Genomic DNA, 22,262 nt, shown 5'->3' with positions numbered 1-22,262 from the left:
GAATGGTATGAATCGGATTGATATTGAATTGATAATTTTTGTGATAATTACAAAGAAACTTTGCATAACAAATTATAGTAAAAAACATTGTTAAAACATGGGAATGATACACCGATTATCGCTCGATCTTGCACGATATTTTAGTTTTTTACTTGTTTTTAACATTTTAAGCCATACAATCCACAAACACCTTGACAATGAAAATTCTAGAGCAAAGTGAAATTTCGTTCTGAAATTGATGAACAAAGTGTAATGATTAGCCAGAAAATACCTAAAATATTGAATCATTGTATGTGACTTCATTAACTATCATTAGGAAGTTGGTACTTAATCATACATTACAAGAAGATGCTATACTAATGCTTTACTACTGCCAAATGTAACATAATCACCAACAAATACACTCAAGTATCGTTAGTACGTAATACATGTGGCGTAAATAGCATTATATAACTAAAGTATTATTAGTAACACATGTAGTCATAAAATGTAGAAATATATTACATGACAAGCTCGATATAGTCTGTACACTTCAAATTCCTCTGAATGTGGGTGGTCTATTATTAGCAAAAGCATGTTTCAAATTTCCATTCCCTGGTGGTGTTGCTCACTGAAACTCATGAGTCTCATTCCTCCCACACCCATAAAATCAACCATGTTATCACCATTTCCATCTACATTCGACATCATCAAAGGATTTTTGGAGTCACTCACTCTGGGATTTGTGTTCTGACCGACAATATTTTTGTTATTGTTCATAATAGCCTCTTTGTCTGGGTTCACGGACCAGTATTCTCCTATTCCATCACTATTCCAACCTCCAATAACACTTTGGTTAAAAAACGGTGACAACGTGCTTTCTTGAAATTGGGTAGAGAATCCCTGACTGATAATCGCGGCAAGTTGTGATTGATGGTGGTGATACTGGTCAACTAGAGTCTCAGTACTATTGTAAGCGCCTCCATAGGACGGTGGTGCCATAGTAGTAATAATATTGTTTGTGGTGGCAGCATTATTATTGTAATTGTTGTTGTTACTATTGCTAGAGGTTGCTCCCATTTGGGCAGCTTTTTGTAACAAGGCAGTGGCTGAAGTCATAGGAGAGGAGAGAGCTATTGTTCTAGGGCTACTGGCAAATAGGCTTCCGTGACCGCCTTGCATGATGCTCAAAGGTAGTAATTCTGATGGGGTCCTAGAATCTTGCATGCAGCCATGGCTAAATTCGGGTGAAGTGATGGAGGTTGTTAAAGGGATGTTTTGGTGGTCTTGTTGCACAGTTTGGGTTAGTTTGTTATTCTCTTCAGCTAGTGCATCACAAAAGGCTCTATGAGTTATAAAGCTATCCCTTCTGCATGCATAGAGATTCAGATAATTAAAAAGAGGTGTAAGTCATTTTTCAAAGTAAAGAATTGAAAGACCTAATAAATCAAAACTATTCCTTTTAATATTATGCAGCTTCGCTTTAGGTAAATTTAGAATTCCTATTAATAAAAGTTGGCCATTTGTACATATGCTGCATGTGTCATATATACATTTTGTTTTTCTTTTCTTTTTTTTCCCTGGGTATTAGAGCATCCACAACGGTGCTTATGTGGCGCTGTCCGGATCTATCATCTGTGGAAAAGGCAGACAAACATAAACTTTGTTGATGCAGAGGTTGTTTTAAGATGTCTGCAGAAGCAAACTTAAAGCAGACCTTGATATTTGTGGTAATGGTAAAATTGATTAATTACACATTCCACTAGTAGCCTACCAAATTTATGTAGAAAAGCATCAAATTTGTGTACTATCTTTAGAATGGTTTTAATACTTAAAATTTACTAAAGGATAATCATCCGTAACCATTTGTAAAACTTAATTAATTATTTTATTTAATCTTTCGCTTTCATATTTGTTTTTTATTCCTTTTATTCAGTTCATATTTGACAATATAATTGTTGGTTTTTATTTGACTTTCGGTATTTTTGTATTATTTAATACTTTAATTTTATTTTAATAAATACAAAATAAAAATGAATCGAATTTTTATAGAAGTAGTGAATTTATATTAATTGTAAAAGTATGTGGTGATGTAGAGTGTGAGGTGAAAGTTTGTAGAGGTTTGTTTTTGTAGTAAAAGTTGAGGATTTTGAATAATAGTTTGGAACCTGATATAACAATTATGAGGTAGAGGTTTGTACAAGTTTGTTGATGTAGATTCTCTTAACTATATCCCTTTATATAAAAGAAATGTTTGTCTTCATTATAATTTTCTAAATAGTGATGCTATTAGTGAGATTTTACATGTTATATATATATATATATATTTAAAAAGCAACATCCTTTTGTGAGAGCATTTCTACTGTAGGTCAATGTACAAATAATTTTGCGTGTTGTACTAACATAAGAAGCCTGATTCTGGCTTACTGCCACGTTTGTGTTCTCAATAGAGAGAGAAAAATGGTTGTGTATCTGGTCCACCACAGCAAAGAACTTTCTGTAACAAGAAAGAAACAAGTAAGTGCTCTCCGGTCTTGTGTTTTCCCATCTCTGTATTTGCTTCTTCTCTCAAGACCCTAATTCTGCATAACATCCCACGTAGATTTGTCTTAAACTCGCCACTATAGTCTGAAACCCTAGGTATGGATGTATCTTAAAATACAAGCTAAATTTTTTTGTAGTAGCAGGTTCTATTTCACGTTAGGGTTTTGTCTTTCGATTGATTTTGTTTGTTGTAGATTCCAAGAGTGCTTTTTTCTGATTCGAAGGTTTGATTCCTGAATTCAGGGTATTAATTTTTTATTCAATTTCAGACTTTGAATCCAATTTTAAGGTATGATTGATTTCTGTGTGTATTTATCATTTGTCAATCAATTGATCAAGAATTTTTCACTTATGTTTGCTTTATCCCTAAATAAAATCGCTTCTTTTTTGTTGATAAATGGAGGGCCTATAGCTACTTCTCAAGAGTGTTTAGAAGTGGTTAAAGCTTTGCACCTTGCAGGTATTACATTTTATTTGTTTATTTAACTTTGATTTGATTATGTTATTAATCAGCTCATAAACAATTTCAGTGCTTTTTATTGAAAATTTTGAAACTATTCAATACTAAGGTCATCTTGGATGTTGTTTACAACCATAAATCACAAATGATCCCCCATTTCTATATCTATTACCACTTTCATAATGTTTACTTAGCAAGTTATTACTTGATTTACATAACTGGTTTTTACATGGGTGTATTCTTTTATAGTGATAGTATCATAACACTTCAATTATGACCCAAGATCTTACTTCAACTGTACTTCTCAAATTATGCTGATTTTGAGTTTAGTGTTCAAATATGTATGTCACTTTTGCGTGGCAGAATTTTAACACGACCATCACAATTTGTCAAAAAAAAAAATAACAATGTGAGTTGTTTACTGTATTTAATCATTAAAGAATCTTATTGCCATTAAGTTTTTTTTTAATAGCAAATTGTTATATGAATTATTACAATTGCTTTTTTATGCATTTTAGCCTTTTTTAACATTGAACGACTTATTATTTAAATCAAAAGGGGAATAGATTATGAATTCTTTATTCTTTAACCCAATATATGTACTGTATTAATTAACAAACTTAAAATATTATATTTCAAATATTATTTTATGGCCATTTATTTTCATAAAATTGTGCAGGTAACCTGCTAAACTTTAACCACTTGGTTGTCATGGAACTCATACTTTGCAGCCTAAGTCAATGGTACGATTTCTGTTACTTTTTAATTACTTGCTACTTATTGTTTGTAACTTTAGATGGTCTGGATCATGGTGCTAATCTCATTGAAGCTCTTGAATATAAAAAAAAAAGTTCTCAACAGGCACGAAACAAGTGGTGTTGCTCCACACAAGAATTTCATGAGCATAGATGATACGCAGAGGATTTCATGAGTCTCATCACATTGCAACTACTTCTAGAATGAATTGTCCGACACTTTGCTTATTGTTTCATGTAGAAAGCGTGCTCCACAGCAACACGCAGGTACAGACACTTGTTTGTTTGTAAAATATAGATTAATGTAATTAATTATATATCTTGTTTTAATTAAACCTAAAACAGGCTAACTGGCATCTGTGGTTGGTGGGCCAATATAAAAGCTTAAGTCAATTTAATATCCTGAATTGAAGTCCTGGGAGTTATGATATTTTCCATTAAAATAAGAAATTTATTCTTGACTTTTATTGATATGCTAGGATCTAGGACCCGCATTTTGTGACGGGACCGCAAAATCGAACAAAAATACATAACTAAAAAATGTTAAACTATAAACTCGTTGCAATTCAACGTGAAGTTAGTCTGTATCAAGTTACGATATCGAAACTAAACAAAAGAAATAACCCTCTCAATGCCAAAAAACAACAAATTATATCATATTTAGAATCAAAAAACCGGACGCGTTACAGCTGCGAACCAACACAAATTCGGTTAGTATCACCGGTACCAACACAATTCGTAAACATGAATTAGTCAGCCAAAAAAATAATTTAAAGGCGAGGTATCAAACATTGAAACACATATATAAAACCATGCGACGATAGAATATTTTTAAATCGTGAAAAATTTCTCGGTTATTGTAAACACGGTTTATAAAAAATATGAAAGCAAAGTTTAAGAAAATTATTTAACCGACAAATAAAAAATGTAAAGACGACACTCTTCCAAGTTTAGTTTAAAAATATAGTTTGTTAAATATTTTAATTAGTTAATAAAAGTTAAATAAAGGAAATAAAAACCATAATTTTATTTACGAAATTATGGATAGAGATTTAGTGGTTATAATTAATTATATATTAAAATATTAAATAGTAAAATGAATAGTAAGTTTGTGAGGAGACTCTAAGAGCATCTCCACCGGAATGGGTGTGGAGGTTTTGGTGACATGGAATGGTGCAAACGAAAGTTTACGGATGGAGATAAACGTTTGTGTTAAGTTTTGTTTGCATTCTCAAACGTTTGAGAGGTGGGTTTGTAGTGGTCCCACCACAACCACTACATACAAATCATATATATATATATATATATATATATATATATATATATATTATATTCTAGTAAAAGAAGGTAATGATGTGGAAGGTGAGTGGATGTTTTTATTGGTTTATTGGTCAAGTAAAAAGTAGGGTTTTTTAAAGAAATGATTAAAGTATAATGTGACGATGAGGTGGAGATTTGAATTGGTTTATGGATGTGGATTCTTTTTAATGTATACTAATAATATGGTGAATTTTATTGATATACCAGTCCGACTGGACTGGTCGGGTCGGGCCGGGTTTCAAAACAGTTGCCCCAGCCTAAATATCTAGTGATATTTTGAAAATATTGAAGTTTTGTTTGACCATTTTTTTTTTCTCTCTTTAAACGGTTCCATTATTTTTCCCAAAATATTTAACTAACTGAATAATTGGATATCTACTAACAGCACAGTAGTGGTGCGCCGATGAAATTGACTTTTATTTTTTGAAAATTTGAGAAGCTAAAAACTTTTATAATGGAAACAATGTGTCATCAAGTCGATGTACCATGTCAACATCCTTTTGAATATTACTATAAAATTCAAGTTCAATATTAATGCAATACGAACACAGTTAGGGGCATTCGTGGAAAGCAATACTGACTAAAATGATTCAAATATTTTATTCAAAGTAAGTGTCCATTTAATCAACTTTTTAGTTATTTAGTGGACTGTATTATTTCCCAATCATTTATCTTCCAAAAAATATTCAATAATCATTTTCTATTTTAATAAACCTGTACGTAGTAGTGTTTGAGCAAGGATTAGAAATTGCCAATTGGAGAGCTTATATCACCAACATGAGTACATAAAGTTTTACAAAACACTGAGTGCACTAAAGTGTCCTTTTTAAGGATAAGTATGGTGCAACTTAACAAATTCTTTACTTTTCTTGTTGTTAAACAATCTGATAGTTTCACTTGTGATTAAGACAAATATGTACGTTAAGATGTAAAAATAAGTTAAGATGTAAAAATTTCTTGCAAGTAAACATAATCTTGAAGACTATAACTTATATAACTTATATTATGCTTAAAAATCATTAATTTTATATTTATTAAAGAAGACTACTATCTTCATAAATGATGTAACAAATTCATTATATTTGAAATTTCATTTAAAACTTTGATTTTCAATTTGTTGACGATATTAGGTATACATGTTCATTACTTTTATTCGTAAACCATGATTTCCAGGTATAAACCGAATTGTTTGGGGTTTTAAATGAGTGAATAAATACATCGTATAATCGTATAAGTAATGATTATATAAAAATTATTGGAGAACATTATGAAATTATAGTGAAAAAAATTTGACATGTTTCATGTTATTGTCATGTCGCCCATAATTAATGTAGATTCAACATAAGGAGGATACGATGAACCACGGTAAGCATAAGTTGGACCACCCACGTTCTTCAAATATTATGTTTCAAGATATAAATACATTCTAGGGACACCATTGCTTTAAGGTGCCAACTTTAAATTTTATATGACTTGATTTGTATTATTTTTCAAATTTTTACTAGTTTAAAACCATTGCGAATTGGGTTAAACTACCATCCTCGTAGCGTTTTAAACCGTTGCAAAATATTATTAAAAAATAGTATTAAAAAATATGAGTGCTGGACACAAAAAAAATATTACAGCCTCAATTAACTTTTTCATATTTTAACATAAAACAGTTTAAAGATGGCCCCTCCTCCACTATATACTATTTTTTTCTCCCCTTAAGGCCAATAAAATAAATAAACTTCACAACAATAATTAATGAGACTAGCAGGTAGAGAAAATGACCTTGTAAACTAAGAAAAACAGAATTATTGGACTCTATTTTGATAGGTACGTAGTTGACAACACAAAATCATTTTCATATAGTACGTAGAAGACAATTTGGTAACAGTTTAAGATTTAATTTTTTATAAAAAAAGGCAAATTAAAAATAAAATAATGTACTCAAGTCAAATTCTAGCATAAAGAATGTAATACTAAATAAAAAAAGGGGGTTTATGAGCTAGTATATTTTTTTAGTCAAATAAATGACCTAGTAATTAAAGGTTAATTATTTTGGGTAAATATTGTTTAACTGTTAGAAAACTCTGAAATAATGCAAGAACAAAAAAGAAAAAAATTCTTAATAATTTAAAAGGGATGTATTTTCTTTCTTTTTTTTAATGTTATAAAGAAATTACTTTTAAACTAATTACATGATAGAAAATTAAGAAATAGTTTAATTTTCTTCTCAATGATTATATATGTTAAGTGTTGTATTTCTCAAATACAAGTGTATTACATAGAAATCAAACCAAACTAACTTATTAATGTGTAGGAGCAGGTAACACAACATTGTAGGTTTATATAAAAAACATAATTATATACGTATATGTTTTTTATATTATTTTATTTTAGGAGAGATATTTAACATTTTATTTTAACCATTTTTTAATGTTTTTTTATTAATTTTTTCTTACTTGGAAAAGTGAATATTTTCTTTTGTTTAACATGTTTTTTTCAGAACATTGTTCCGTCTAGAACCCTCCCCTGTACTTATAAACACATTATATAATGTGTAATTAAACTTTTTGCAACACTTTTTGAAGGAGTAAGGGATTTAGGGGAAATTTAAGTATATTTTGGTGGGCAAAAACTTTTTGAGTTCTCATCTAGATAGTTTGTTTCATAACGGACTTCAACTAATTTTGGGTGAGATGGCAAGTCCACTTATTTAAGTAGTGGACACGAAGAACTAAGGCAACAAAATCGTCTGACGTGCTGTGGAAAGAGAATAGATATATGAAAGAAAAAAAATATAGCATCCCTCATTCTATTCCGCTACTTCAATAAGCAGACTTCTCGTCTCAAAAATGTTAGTTAAAGTCCCCTGCTTGAGGTTATAGACCTAGATGTACTCCAAAATCTATCGAGCACCTAAAAATACTTTTATTTTATCTAAATCCCCAACTAAAAAAAATTATATAAAATTCCAAGCAAAAACAAAAAACAAAAACAAAAACAGGATCTCAAGATTTAAAAGGTATAAATGGGTAATAAGCTTTGACAGGAATAGAAAAGGAAACCTGGAAAAGATGGTACCACAGTCACACTTGTATTCTTTGGTGCCACAAATTTTAGAATGAGCCTTCCAATCACATTGTACAGCATATCTTTTGGAACATTTCTCACATTTCCATTTCTTTTCGCCATGTTTTCGGCTAAAGTGTTTCTTGATTCCGGTTAAATCACCCAACGCACGAGCCGGATTGTGGTGGACACATGTTGGTTCAGGACATATGTACACGCGTTTGATTATTTCGGTGCTGGTTCGCTGCTTAAGTTTCCATGGTAAGTTATGGCCTCTTCTGTGCAGTTGGAGATTTTGATCCCTTTGAAAACCCTTGTTGCAAATTTCACATATATATTTGTTCTTCGCCATTAAACTTGTAGGCGATAAGGCGATGACTTGGGCATTCGGATCTGCAATAAGACATCGTAATTAATCATGCGCCTCGATCATAATGATCAATTTATATTTGATTATTAACAAGTGTATTTAGTACATATGTCTTAAGAAAAATGGGTCCTCGGTAGGCATGAAAACAAAAGTACACATGTGTGTTTAATTAATTAAAGCAGCAAAAAAAAAAGTAGAAGAAAAAGATGAGAATTAAAGAACTTTCAATAATTGCAATCCATAAGCCAATAATTCATTTGGAACTAACATTTGCATCCTATCAATATAATCAATATAAAATTTTGCAAATAAAAACAAACATAGAATTAAACTACCATTTCTACTTTGTTTATTTGTGTTTTTATTTACTTTGATTATCATCTTTGCAGAAATAAATAAAGTTGTGAACGTATTTATTACTTCCTAGTCGAAAGAGATACTCTTAGCAGTTAAACAAGAGAATGTCATCTTTTTTCTCTTATACTAGAAACAATCACAGGAAATCCTTTGATATCACGGATTCCTATTTCTGAACAAAATCCTCATCTGCGGATTCTATTAGGAAGGTGGCGCAAAGGAGGTTCGAGGGCTTGTTAAGGAAGGCGGCAAGGGCAGATAAATGATATGAAATGAAATGGAGAAAGAAATTTACCTGGAGTTCCTGGTAAGGATCTTTTCTTCTTCTTGGATGAATCAGGAACAAGCTCTTGAGAATTAGATCTAACATCTGGAGAGTTAATAAGGGGCAGTCTTTGTTTGCCTTCTTCTATAACACCACCACCAGTGTTGCCTGAAGAGAAGCTTCCTCCTTCATCTCCTGAGATATTTGACATTTTTGAGGCATAAAGAGTTTGGAAACTAAAGATTAAAAGCACTTTATATAGATATTTGGCGGGAACTTTGGAAACTAATTAATATGTTTTCTTGTTGATGAATTGGTAGAATCTATGCTGAGGAGGTTTATTCTTGATTCTGTGCTTTTGGTCTCATCGGTTGCTCATGACAAAACATGGGATTTGATGTTTTAACCCCAAGACAAAACACCAATGAACTCTTTGTTTGTCCTAGTGTGGATGACAGAAACAAGTTGAAGGAAGAAAGAGGGACTTGGAGCAAGAAACTAGAGCACAAAGCATGTGTCTTCATGGTCAATTTTAATTTATAATAGGATTCATTTTTCCTACTTTTTTCTAATAAAATTTTGCCATCATGTGTACTATATATATGTTCCCCTGTTTGTTTAGGTATCTAGAAGTTATCTACTTGTATTTTAGTGGTAACAAGTAGATTCCGCGTTTATGTTATTAGATTATTATTATTTTTTTAAAATATATACTTTAAATCATAGGGTAAAAGCTTCGTTGGTATGATATTCCTGCAGTTTAATAGTTTACATTATTGTTCAATAAGTTTGGACGAAGCGTAGTCGAGATGGAGGCCGTGCCACCTTGGTACCGGCAGGAACACCGCTTCATCCCTTTCAGTCCGAACAAAAACCATCTTGAACTAGGTGATGGCGTCGATAATCCCGGACAAACTCAAAAGTCATATGACAGTTTGAACAATCAATATGTTCTTAACAAAAGTTAATTAATACACCAATAAAACTACCCATTTTTCAAACCAATTTTTTTACTCATCTTTACAAAAAAAATCTATATTCATCGTCTAAAATTGGATTTTTTTAAATATTTCGTTGTCTAGCTTGGAATTTGATATATAGTGATGACCAATATGCCGCGAAATTTCTTGCTATTTAATCTTGACGAGCATATCTCAAATATCGACTTACTGCAACTTGACGAGTTAAAAAAATTTATTTATTTATTATTTATTTTTTAAATCTTTACCTTTTGTTTTTTTACCTTTTTAATTATTAGGGATGGGAATGACACTCCCAATATATAACGAAAACTATATATTTTAAAAGCATTTAATTGCAAATCCCCAAATTGTAGACATAGGGTGGGATCTAATCTGATTAAAAGAAGGCATAGGATCCTCCTACACCACCTAAGATCTTCATACACCAATTTAAAAGAAGGCATAGGATCCTCCTACACCACCTAAGATCTTCATACACCAATTTTTTTCTATACGGCTCGTATTGATTATACGGTCGTATAGCACCTGAATCATGTCAGTTTGTGTCAGATCTTGTCATTCATCATTTGTAGTGCCTCGTATAGCTCTATACGGGCCGAATAGTGCCTATACGGGGCGTATAGAGCTAGACGGTATAGTGCCTATACAGGGCGTATAGAGCTAGACGGTCGTATATACAATTTTTTGAAAATTTTAAATATTAATACGTTAATATGGCCGTATAGACCTATACGCCGTATAGGGTTATACGGCCGTATAGACAATTTTTTGGACATAATTTTAAATTTTAATACTTTAATATCTTACATGTTAATGTATTATAAGTACATAACATACTTGGCTAAATACGATATTTTAAAATAAAATAAATTGCCTATTAGCATTTACATAATATACTCGGCTAAATAATTTATAGTTGTACCCCGAGAACATTCGTTTAAAATTATATTATGTTACATTTTATAATAGTCTACACAATAACCAATTAATGATTAAGCAAACAAGAAAATATTTGGCCAAAACATACTGATAAACATTTTCTGCGAAAGTTTTCTATACGGTCGTATAGAGATATACGACCGTATAGGTTTTATGGTGTGTCAGATGTCAATACGAGCCATTTAATACCTACACGGCTCGTATAGGTCTATACGGTCGTATAGGTTGAAAAAAGCTGTCCCCCCCCCCCCTCTGTCAGTAATGCGTAGCCTATACGGGCGTATAGGCCTATACGAGCTGTATAGACATATGGGGGTGGTGTAGGAGAATCCCATCCCTAAAAGAATTGTCTCAGTATCTTTCTGGTTGTTTTATAAAAGATAGTAAAATAAGGGAAAATTTTCAAAATATTTTATTTTTGGAGAGATTCTAAATATATCCCTTTAAAATTCAAATTCCTTCTTTGTTTCTTTATTAACTCGTCTTCACGTATACGTTAGAAAATTGAGACTACATGTTTCTTAACTCGTCGCCTCACCGCCATATTAGCTCATAACCCGTCGTCTCCCCGCCATGTTAGCTCAAAACCCATCGTCTCCCCTCCATGTTAGCTCAAAACTCACCGCATCCTCACAGTGTTAACTAAAAAATTAAATCTAATATTGATATATCTTGTTATTTAAAAAATTATATCTAAATAAGTCACACATAAAATGATTTGATTGTAGTTTTCTAAATCATATTATCATTTAAAATCCAATATACAAGAACTTGAAAAACCAATAAAAATTAAAATATTCAATTATTTTTTAATTAAGTTTTGGATCCATGTTTTTAGTAAAAATAAGGCAGATTTTTTTTAGCTAACACAACGGGTATGCGACGAGTTTTGAGCTAACATGGTGGGGAGACGATAAGTTTTGAGCTAACATGGTGGGGAGACGATAGGTTTTGAGCTAACATGGTGGGGAGACGATAGGTTTTGAGCTAACATGCTACGAGTTATGAGCTAATATGGCGGGGAGGTGGCGAGTTAAGAACATGTTATCTCGATTTTCTAACGTAAAGCCGAGTACGAGTTAGTAAAGGGACAAAAGGGAATTTGAATTTTGATGGGACATATTTGGAATCTCTCTTTGAAAATAGAATATTTTAGGAATTTTCCCGTAAAATCAAGAGCACGACTATATATCATCATCAAACAAGTTGAAATAGAAAGAGATAAGAGTTGAAATAGTAAGAGGTTGGAGATCAAATGGAGTATACAAGTAAACCGGATGATAATAGTTTTACAATAGTTACTTATAAAAGATATTACTGCTCATTAGGCTAAGTGTAGTGGGCAGTAAATAGGAATGACAAGGCGTGAAATTGTGTGAGAACCCCCCCAACCCCCGGACGATAAATGGGCGAAAAATTAGGGGAGAGGGGCATATATTTGTTGCCTGGTGTGTTCTATGAGATAATATTATTTTGTTAGTATGTGTGTGTAATATATATACACGATCAGGATCAGGATCATGTGAGAAATTTTTGGGAATTGAGAACCATGAGAACCATTTTAGACCTTAAAAAACCCAAAAATAAAAAAAAAAATATAAAACAAAAATAAAAAAAGTAAAAAAACCAAAGTTCTTATTTATTATCCAGGTTTCTATAAAAAAACAAAAAAAAATTCTCGGTTTAGCTAAAATTATACATATATGTATAATATGTACATATATGTACACATAGGGTGAGCTTTGGTATTTGGTACCGGTACCGGTACCGAAATTGGTATCGATTCGGTACCGAATCGGAACCAAAGTTTTGAGTTTCGGGATCGGTACGGTACCGGTATTTCCCGAATTTTTACCTTCAATGCCGGTACCGTCCCGGTACCGGTGCCGTACCGGTACCGAACCGAATATATCGGTACCGGTACCGGTACCAAGATTTGGTGATTTTCGGGATCGGTACTTTCAGTACCGGTACGATACCGAGCTCATCCCTATGTACACATATGTTTTTTTATACACATATGTATAATTAAGGTAAATGATAATGTACACATGTGTACATTACGTAAATAGAGATTTGTAAGGCCCCGTTCCCGGAAGCCCTACTTTGGTGTTGGATTTACTCATAAACACATTTCTAAATATCAGAGTTAATTAAAAACTTTTCGCGGAATACTTAATATTAAACGTTCTTACATAACATAAGTACTTGTCTTAACAAAATACATTAAGTCTTAAACAATAACATAAACGACACGTGAATCTACTGTCTTCGATGCCAGTCTTCATCCATTTGCCACGTGTCCCACCTCAAGCAACCTGCCTCATCCTACTCACCTGCGTGCATACTAAAAGTCAGCTACGCTGAGTGAGTTCTAGTTTAACAAGTTACAGGATTATTCTTACACATTCTTTTGTTTATAAACAAACATTTCTTGCATTATTCTTACATTATTTTATTACTTTCTTACAAACATACGGTTATTCTTACATTCTTGCACAGATATTATAAGGGTCTGCCACCCGACCTCTTGCACTGATATCATAGAGTCGGCCACTCTATTCTTGCCCAGGTATTATAGGGGCCTATCACCCCGAATCTTGCATTAGACTCTTACTATTCTTGCCCAGGTATTATAAGGGCCTGTCACCCCGACTCTTACATCACATTCTTACTTGACTCTTTCGATCACGTTAAGTTAACAGCTAAGCACATACAAGTTCTTACAACTTTCTTTCATTCTAGCAACAATCGTTTATGTTAATCATACACGTATATATATTGCTAGTCTTACAAGCATGCACACAACCCCGAAAATATTTCAAAGAGAAATGGGGCTAGATCTCACCTAGAGCCGGTTTATCTCACCGTTATTGGTAATGCCCTTCTTTAGCTGCTACGCGGCTAACTGTAAAACACATTACGCGTGTCAATTGTCCATTACTACTACTTCTTACATCTAAGTTAATGAAACCCTCAGCTAACGGGGGTCCAGGGGCAGCACCCCTGGTAGCGGGGTCTAGGGGCGGCTGCCCCTAGCAGGGTCCAAGGGGCAGAGCCCCTGGCTGGGGTTGAGCTGACTTGGAATTTCGCATGGAATTTTGCATGAGAATTTCGCGTGAGAATTTCGCATGATGATTTCGTTTCGCATGCGATTTCGCTTCGCATGTGATTTCGCTTCGCCTAAGATTTCGCTTCGCATGCCGTGCGATGCGAAATTCTTGGATTTCGCATGGCATGCGATGCGAAGCCCTTTTTCATGCGAAAACCCTTTTTACTTCGTTTTTACCATTTTAAGGCCATTTTCCTCCAAGATTCTTCCTTAGGACCCGATTCTACTCTTTGTATGGGTTTCGGGTCGTACCAACTTTGTATACCCGTGTTTTTCATGGTCCAAACATCATCTTTTGTCCTATAACACCCCCGTGAGGTTATAACTTACAAAGTTTATGTTTTTCATACGTCCTACAACCCGATCTATTGTTCTATCAGTTTGCTTGTCGATTCTAACCATAAAACTTAGCCTTTTTAAACCAACTCACCTTTTGTTCTAGGGTTTGGTTCAGATCTGAAACAACTCAAGGATCTGGACGTGATTCTTGGTGTTTGATTGCGTTTATACACTAGATCCGTCCTTCTTTAGCTTAGATTTGGATTTGGGTTTTAGAGAGAAAGTGTGTGTGTTTCTTGAGTGTGGGTGTTGTGTAAAGAAATGGAATGGAGAAGAAAATGGGATATATATGGGGGGTCTAAGGGCCCCACCACCCACTTCCCATTCCAATCAAAACCTTATCCAAACATAAACACGCACACAATTAAACTAACGACACAAAATTAATAATAAACTTCCTGTTATATCTTATTCTTAGAAATGCAGATGTTACAAGATTAAATGAAATTATACACATGTGTATAAGTATAATACGAATTTAAAATTTTATTTTGTGGGTTTTTTTAAGAAACCGGAATGAAATATAAGAATTTTTGTTTTTTTTTACTTTTTAAAAAATTTTGTTTTTTTTTTGTTTTATAAATTTTTAAATATTTTTTTAGAGGGTTTTTTAGTAGTACAAAATGGTTCTCAAGTCAAAGTTTTTAATTTGCCAATGGTTCTCTTAGGATTAAATCTTGTGGTTCACAATTAAAGTTAGAATAAAAACCCACTTGAGTTGTGAAAACTCTAGAAACTCATTCTCAACCACATGTTTTTAATTAAAGATTAAATCTTGTGGTTCACAATTAAAGTTAATAAAAATGTAAAAATTTATTTACATTTTCTTTCTCCTGAAAACATATATAAAAGTTACTAAAAAAATGTAAAAAAATAGCAAAACATTTTTTTTTATGTTTTCGATGTTTTGTATTAAATGTAACAACATATATTACATGTAACAAAAAAAAAAAAAACCATGTTACATCGGGTTTTTGCGGGTTTTCTCAACTCAAGAGGATTTTCAAACTATACTTCTCCTATATATATATATATATGGGAAAAAGATCCAATACAATAATCCTTTATCGTACATTACATACGCGAGGATGTGAAATGTCGATTTAAATTAGCAATCTAGGTTTCTCTAATCAGAAGAGCGAGCAACAATGGCGAGCCGTTCTTCGTCCACCGCTGCTCCCGTCTATTCCGTTCACCTTCACCATCACTGTTTGGCAATCCGTCAACGTCCAACGATTTCGTCCACTGTCCACCGTCGCGACCAACGACGGTACCGTCGTGAACACCATCTTCTTCCGTCTCGAGTTGTTCACAGGTCAGTTGATCAAATTGACCAATTGAAATTAAAATTGTTAAAGCTATTTGCTTAATTAAACTTGAAATTGATCCAATTAATCATCAATTTGAAGCTTCAGTCGATCAATTTTGAGTTTGGAGTGATGGGTTTTAACCTTAAATGTATAAGGATTTAAGCCTGAACGTTTAAGTTTTTAGCCTGAACATTTAAACTTTTAATCTTGAACGTTTAAGTTTTTGCCTAAACGCTTAAGTTTTTGCCTGAGCGTTTAAGTTTTTGCCTGAACGTTTAAACTTTCAACCTTGAACGTTTAAGTTTTCTTGCCTGAACGTTTAAAATTTTAACCTTGAGATTTTGGCATGAACGTTTTACTGTTTTTAACCTTGAACGTATTTCGCGTACGTAATGTACGCTAAGCGATTATTATACGTTAACTCAACCCATATATGTGTGTATGTGTGTGTGTGTGATGTAAGAGGGCTACAAAACCATTAAAGCCATAAAATAAAAATTGTTCATTTATTGACGTTGCGTCATGTCTCAAAAATCGCTTCCAATTTGTAGTGCACCCTTGAGCTTGAGGACACAAATATATTACACATTTCAAAGACCAATTTATTGATGTCGAAGCATCAACTAATTTTGAAAGTGGGACACGTCTAGTATTTATTTACTTGAAATCATTATAATTTTGGTTCCAGCCCATTTATATTCTCGTATCTATGAACATCAACCAATTACTTCACAACAGTCTTGGATCATAATTGTTCTCACAGTTGTGATTGACTAGGAACTATTTATAGATTTAAATATGCAAATGAGAAATTAATGTATATGATTGTTTCGTATATATATGATCAAAATAGCCAACTGCAAAAATACATATTAAGACTTGAAATCATTTAGACATGCCTGAAAATATGGTAGTAGCTTTTAAATTTAGCTAATGCAACACCCTAAATTTAAAAAAATTCAGACAACTAATTTTCATTGAAAGTGACAAAATTTCTTTTGTTTTAGTCGTCATAACTTCATCAACAAAGCAATAAAACAATTTACTTACAAATCAGTAAACCTTAGCGTATTTAGTTCAAAGTCAACATCAACACTAAAGCCATTGACACGTTAATAAAGGACTACAATATCAACATGTAATTTTTCGTGTGTCCTGAGGTCTCTATCGGCATTACTTTGCTAATTATGAGCATGAGTTAGTGTTTATAGTATAAAAGATCACACACACACACACACACACACATATATATATATATATATATATATATATATATATATATATATAAATTCCAAATGAAAAGCAACAAAGTCTTGAAGTTGAAAATGAACCCCGACATAGATTATGCTGGGTTGGGCGTTGCTTACGCGGACCTGAATCTTGGCATAATCGTTGAGCATAAGACAAAATTTGTTGATGCATAGTTCTCCAATACTGCATCCTGTCTCGGGTAACATACGTGCATTTTTATTATTTAAGATCCAATGTGTCATTAACATAAGCAAACTAGCGTCCATCTTCACCAAGGTAAGGGTGAAACTCTTTAATTGGCACCATGAACTTTACACTATACATCTCCAAGGAAGAACTCTCTAAATGCTGGTCCTCTGGATGGGTCTAATAACTTTACTCGGATCAATCTGTGTTGTTAGTTAGTGGAAATCACTAACAACCCTCGTCGTCGTCGTCGACGAATCATCATCATCATCATCATCATCATCATCATCATCATCATCATCATCATCATCATCTAGTGCATAATAAACCATTTAATTTGGTAGGGAAATTGTATTTAGCTCCTTGTGATTTGGTGAAGTCCATCTTGAAATATTCAATATGGTTACCCTAAGTTAATCTTCATCTAAATACACAAATGCTACTATAAATATAAACTAGGTTGGAGCCTGTGTTTCACGCGGGTAAAAATATAATAAAAATAAAAAATTATTATATGTAATACGTAAATTCAATTGTTTTATATAACAATTTTTATTAATGGCTTTTTTTTATTAAATTTTTGATATATTATGCACTATAATTTTAAGTTGAAAACCAAATCTTGATATTTGATTTATTTCAAAGAAAACATTCATACCAATATTGTTATATTAAACTTGTGTGTATAAAAATAATATTTATAACAAAATGTTGTCACAGATTTAAAAACTAAATTTACAAAGACTAAGATTTTGTCATATAAAGAAAATAAACAAAAATATATTATATTTTAAAATAAAGAGAAAACCGATAAACAATCTTAAATTGTCGTGTTAAAAAGATATGAAAAGACAATGTCATATCGTGAATTATGAAAATGTTAACAATTAAATATAATTTTGGTTTTATACTTGAAGAGAAATCACATTTATATATGTTAAATCAATAAATCAAACACAATTACCATTTCAGTGGAATTGGTAGGTGTATTTGGTTTATAAGGTCTTGGGTTCGAAACCCGAATAATATATTTTTCAAATTTTATAAAGCGTTACAGGACATGGCTTATAATAGGAAAACGGGTCATGAGTCATAATATAATAGGAAATAGTGACATGACATCTACTTGGCATCCTATGTGGAGTGCCTAGTCATATGCCATGTGAACAACTTGTGTTGCTTTAATAGTGTAGTTAGATTAGATTGTTTCTATGATAATTACGTTTTTAATAAAGTTTATATCGAATGTTGAGAATTTTTTTTATCAAAACCGTGTATTTTTCATTTAAGTTAACAACCATAAGTTATTGCAGAAAATTAATTAAATCTGTTAAAACCATATATAATTTATACTATAAGAAGTGAAATTAAAGTTACTAAGAATTAATGACACGGTAAATTCGAACTTGTTGAAGCATTATCCACCTGTTCAAAATTGTGTAGATATATAAATTTACAAATTATACGTTTTTTAATTTTATGCATTGGAATGGTGGCTCATCGACAGAGAAGCAAATCATTAAAACACCAATTAAATGGTTGAAAAGTCTTGGGTTCAGATCTCCCAAATCCGGAACGAGTTTAAAAAAAATGGAATTTTCACACATGTTCGTGGTAGTTGTATTAAAGCGAAATGACAAAATCACCCTAGTTGAAACTCTTTTGGTCAAAATTTGAGTACTCTCAGAATTATGTCCTGTGGCTGTAGGAATTTGAGGCCGACATGTCATACTTTCAGAACTTTAGATCACGTGCAATTAGACCTACACATTGTATTCAAAGGTTATAATTGTTGCTGTTGACAATTCATAAAAGAAACTTCAAAGAAATGTGTACAACCACCAAAGATTCGTTTTTAAATGCATTCGCATAGATAAGAGATGATTAAACTAGGATGAGCAAAGGTAAAGGCATCGTACCAATTAAGAATGAGCAAATGATTCAGATGTTGGTATTATTTCGGTATCAAATTCTTAAGATTTCGCGATTGGTATGGTACCTATATTGCACGATTCGGTATGGTACCGATATTTTGTCAAAATTTTGCCTTTGGTACCGACAGTGTTATAGAAATCGCTAGACACTAGTCGGGCTGTGAGGTAGGGACTAGCGATTAAGCATATTGGAATTTGTATATGATTTTTCAAATTTATATATATATATATATATATATATATATATATATATATATATATATATATATATATATATAGGGAATGGTTCAGTGGAGAAATGAAATTAAAATGAGAAATTGGAGAAATGAATACTGGCCATTAGATATAGTGATCAAGGGCCTACATTAATTCTAGATTTTTGGTAATTAATTATGCATTTTTATGAGGTTTTCTTTAAAGAAAAGGGTAGTAAAGACTTTTGGGTAATACAATTGAAATAAGAAACTATATTAGTTCTTTATAAACTTCCTATTTATTTTCAAGCCATCACTTGACTTTTCATTTACCAAATATTCAGAAGATTTCCCATATCATCTTCATTGCCGTTCAGTAAACTTCAAATCCTCTCCTTCGTTATCTTCAAAGATCCGATAATATCAACCTACACTACAATCAAGCGGCGTAAACCTGGAAATAATTTTTGTTTGGTGGAAAGAAATATTTTGAATATCCGAAAAGATTCTCCTTCACTGGTGGCCTGTAAAATCGAAATCGGTTATTGAAGATCTAGTAGTTATTCAGGAACAATCCCGATTGCTCAAGCTTCTAGTTCAAAGGATTCTGACGTTATCCAGTGCAACATAGCAGTGAATATAAAAAATACGGGAAACATGACTACTGATACTATCAAGGAACACATGACTTTTCTAGGATCTGTTCTAGAATCATATGAGTGTTTGGTGGCGGGTCGCATTGGAAATTATAATATTAGTAAAGAAGATTATGATCAGATTAACCTAGAGGAAATGGAGATTATTGTCATAAGATGGTGCATGGCTAGTGTGATAAGGAGAGCACAAAGATTCAAAGAAATAACTGCTCGGAATGTGCTTGATGGTACAACTTCTAAGTTAGACTTTGATAAGTCTAAAGTTAGATGTTTTCGTTGCAAAGAGAAAGGACATTTCAAGAGGGAATGTACTAGCAAAAGTGTGGAGGATAATGCTGCTAATCCTTTTGGACGAGATTACTATAAGCAAGCGATATATCATCGTCCAGAGGGAGAATCATCAAAGGGAAAGAAACCTACTAAAGCATCAACCTCGCAGCAAAAGGCAGCTACAGCCCAAGTTGATGAAGGTTTCAATTGGAATTCAGTATTCCAAGCTAATATGGCTCAAGTGGTTGATGAAGTCAAACAGGAGGTTAATGATGAGAATGTGGTTAAGATGGTTAATGGGATTGAAGATACGGATGGTAATGAGATTGAGTCTGAGATTCAAGAGTATGAGGTAAAGGTAAATTGTGATGTTGAGATTGAAGTTGTCAAGGTTGAGGATTTGAACAAGAATGTGAATGAAGATAACAACAATGAATTTGATCGTGATACTTCCAATGGAGAACTTCCTAGAACATATGATAAAATTCATGAGGTTCCTTCTGACTATCTTATTTCATTATTTCCACCTGATATTATCGAGAGTTTTGCAGGTTGGTTTTATGAGGAAGATGTTCCACATGGAAAAATTGACTTTGGAGTGGAAGAGGATGGTGAAACTTCAGAAGTTAAAATGTCAGGAAATAAGGAGGAATCAGTTAATGATGTTGAAAAGGTCGTTGAAGAAAAAGTTATTGAAGGAGTGGTGGAAGAAATCACTGATGATGACTCAGAAAATTCAAGTGAGGAACTAATTGATCAAGCATTTATGGTTAGGTAATTCTTAACTCAAATATTTGTGAAAAATGTGAATTGCCTTGCGATGAATTAAAGAGACACTATGATAAGTCGTTATTTGATCTCAACGTTGTTAATGAGGCATACATGAAGCTTAAATCGTGTGAAAAGAATTTATGGGAAAAGATTTTACAAAATCAAAAGATAATTTCTATGCTAAAACACACGGTTGAAGACAAACAAATTGCCATTAACAGACACATTGACGAAAACGCAGCACTAAAACTTGAGCTTCAAACACTCAAGATTGAGACTGAAAGAGTTAATTTGAAATTAGTAAGTTATGCTGCTTCGTCATATGTACATGATCACATTATCTCCAAAACTTCATCAAAGAATAAGGATAATGAGACCGAGAACGTAAGAGAATATTATCATGCTGTGCCTCCACCTATGTGGAATGCTTATATTCCAATGAAACCGAAAGGTTTAAAAAAGGCACTCAATGTGGAAATCAATTCACCACATCATGATATCTCCAAGTCTGTTGATGATGATTGTGAGAAAAATGAGAGTTCTGGTTGTGATTCAACAACTGGAGTAAAAATGGCAGAATCGGTGCTGTTTGAGGAACATGTTAAACCTCATGGGTTAGGTAAACAAAAGGAAGTTGAGAACTCGACAAGATTTGCTAAAACAAGCTTTTATAACAAGCAATCTTCTCGAGTTAAGCAATTTCAAGAGAAAAAGATAATGTTTGTGCATGGCAAAACAACAGAATCTGAAAAGGAAGTTGAATTTAGAAAACAGTCAAATGATGAATTTTATCGTTTGAAAGCAGAACGTGAACATGTTGAAATTACATCTCAAATCAATAAATTCATTGATAGGAGACGTTGTTTTTGTTGTAATGAGGTTTGGCATGTGTTTTACGCTTGTCCCAATCGATACAAGCAGGATCACATTCCGATTCAAAAGACAGTGAGCAAGAAACCTGGTCTAGGATATGTGAGTGAAAAGATACCAGTCTATGTCACTGAAAATGTGAAAATCTTGTAAAGAGATGAGTCAATTGATATTTGAAAGGTTGCAAATGATGTTTTAAAACCAACAAATTCAAAAACAAATCAAAAATCATTTTATAAAAAGAAACAATCTGCTGGTCAATACTGGGTAGCAAAAACTGTTTTTAAACTACCTGATTGTGTTGAGAAAGTGAAATCTGAATCTGAGTTACCAACATTAA

General features: G+C 32.6%; 1 protein-coding gene across 1 annotated transcript; it reads right to left on the bottom strand.

The window, feature by feature from the left end:
• Window positions 1–384: 384 nt before the first annotated feature.
• LOC143611091 (protein indeterminate-domain 12-like) lies at window positions 385–9,336 on the bottom strand. The gene is made up of 3 exons (XM_077085387.1): window positions 9,138–9,336; window positions 8,112–8,508; window positions 385–1,348 (listed from the first exon to the last, which is right to left on the bottom strand). Exons 1-3 carry the CDS (start codon window positions 9,316–9,318, stop codon window positions 580–582), a joined length of 1,347 nt encoding a protein of 448 aa, XP_076941502.1. The 5' UTR covers window positions 9,319–9,336; the 3' UTR covers window positions 385–579.
• Window positions 9,337–22,262: the final 12,926 nt, after the last annotated feature.

The sequence above is a fragment of the Bidens hawaiensis genome, unplaced genomic scaffold (genome assembly GCF_021521415.1).
Source record: "Bidens hawaiensis isolate Kalapana, Puna unplaced genomic scaffold, B.hawaiensis_p1.1 tig00029338_1, whole genome shotgun sequence".
Taxonomy (NCBI): Eukaryota; Viridiplantae; Streptophyta; class Magnoliopsida; order Asterales; family Asteraceae; genus Bidens; species Bidens hawaiensis.
The sequence above is the reverse complement of the archived record's forward strand: the minus strand, read 5'-3'. Positions and strand labels throughout refer to the sequence as shown.

Excerpts from the sequence above, each read along its gene's own strand:
- LOC143611091 (XM_077085387.1), bottom strand. The coding sequence starts at position 9,318 with ATGTCAAATATCTCAGGAGATGAAGGAGGAAGCTTCTCTTCAGGCAAC. Across the intron at positions 8,509-9,137 it reads ATCCTTACCAGGAACTCCAG|ATCCGAATGCCCAAGTCATC; the intron begins GTAAATTTCTTT and ends GTCTTATTGCAG. Across the intron at positions 1,349-8,111 it reads TGTGGTACCATCTTTTCCAG|AAGGGATAGCTTTATAACTC; the intron begins GTTTCCTTTTCT and ends CTATGCATGCAG.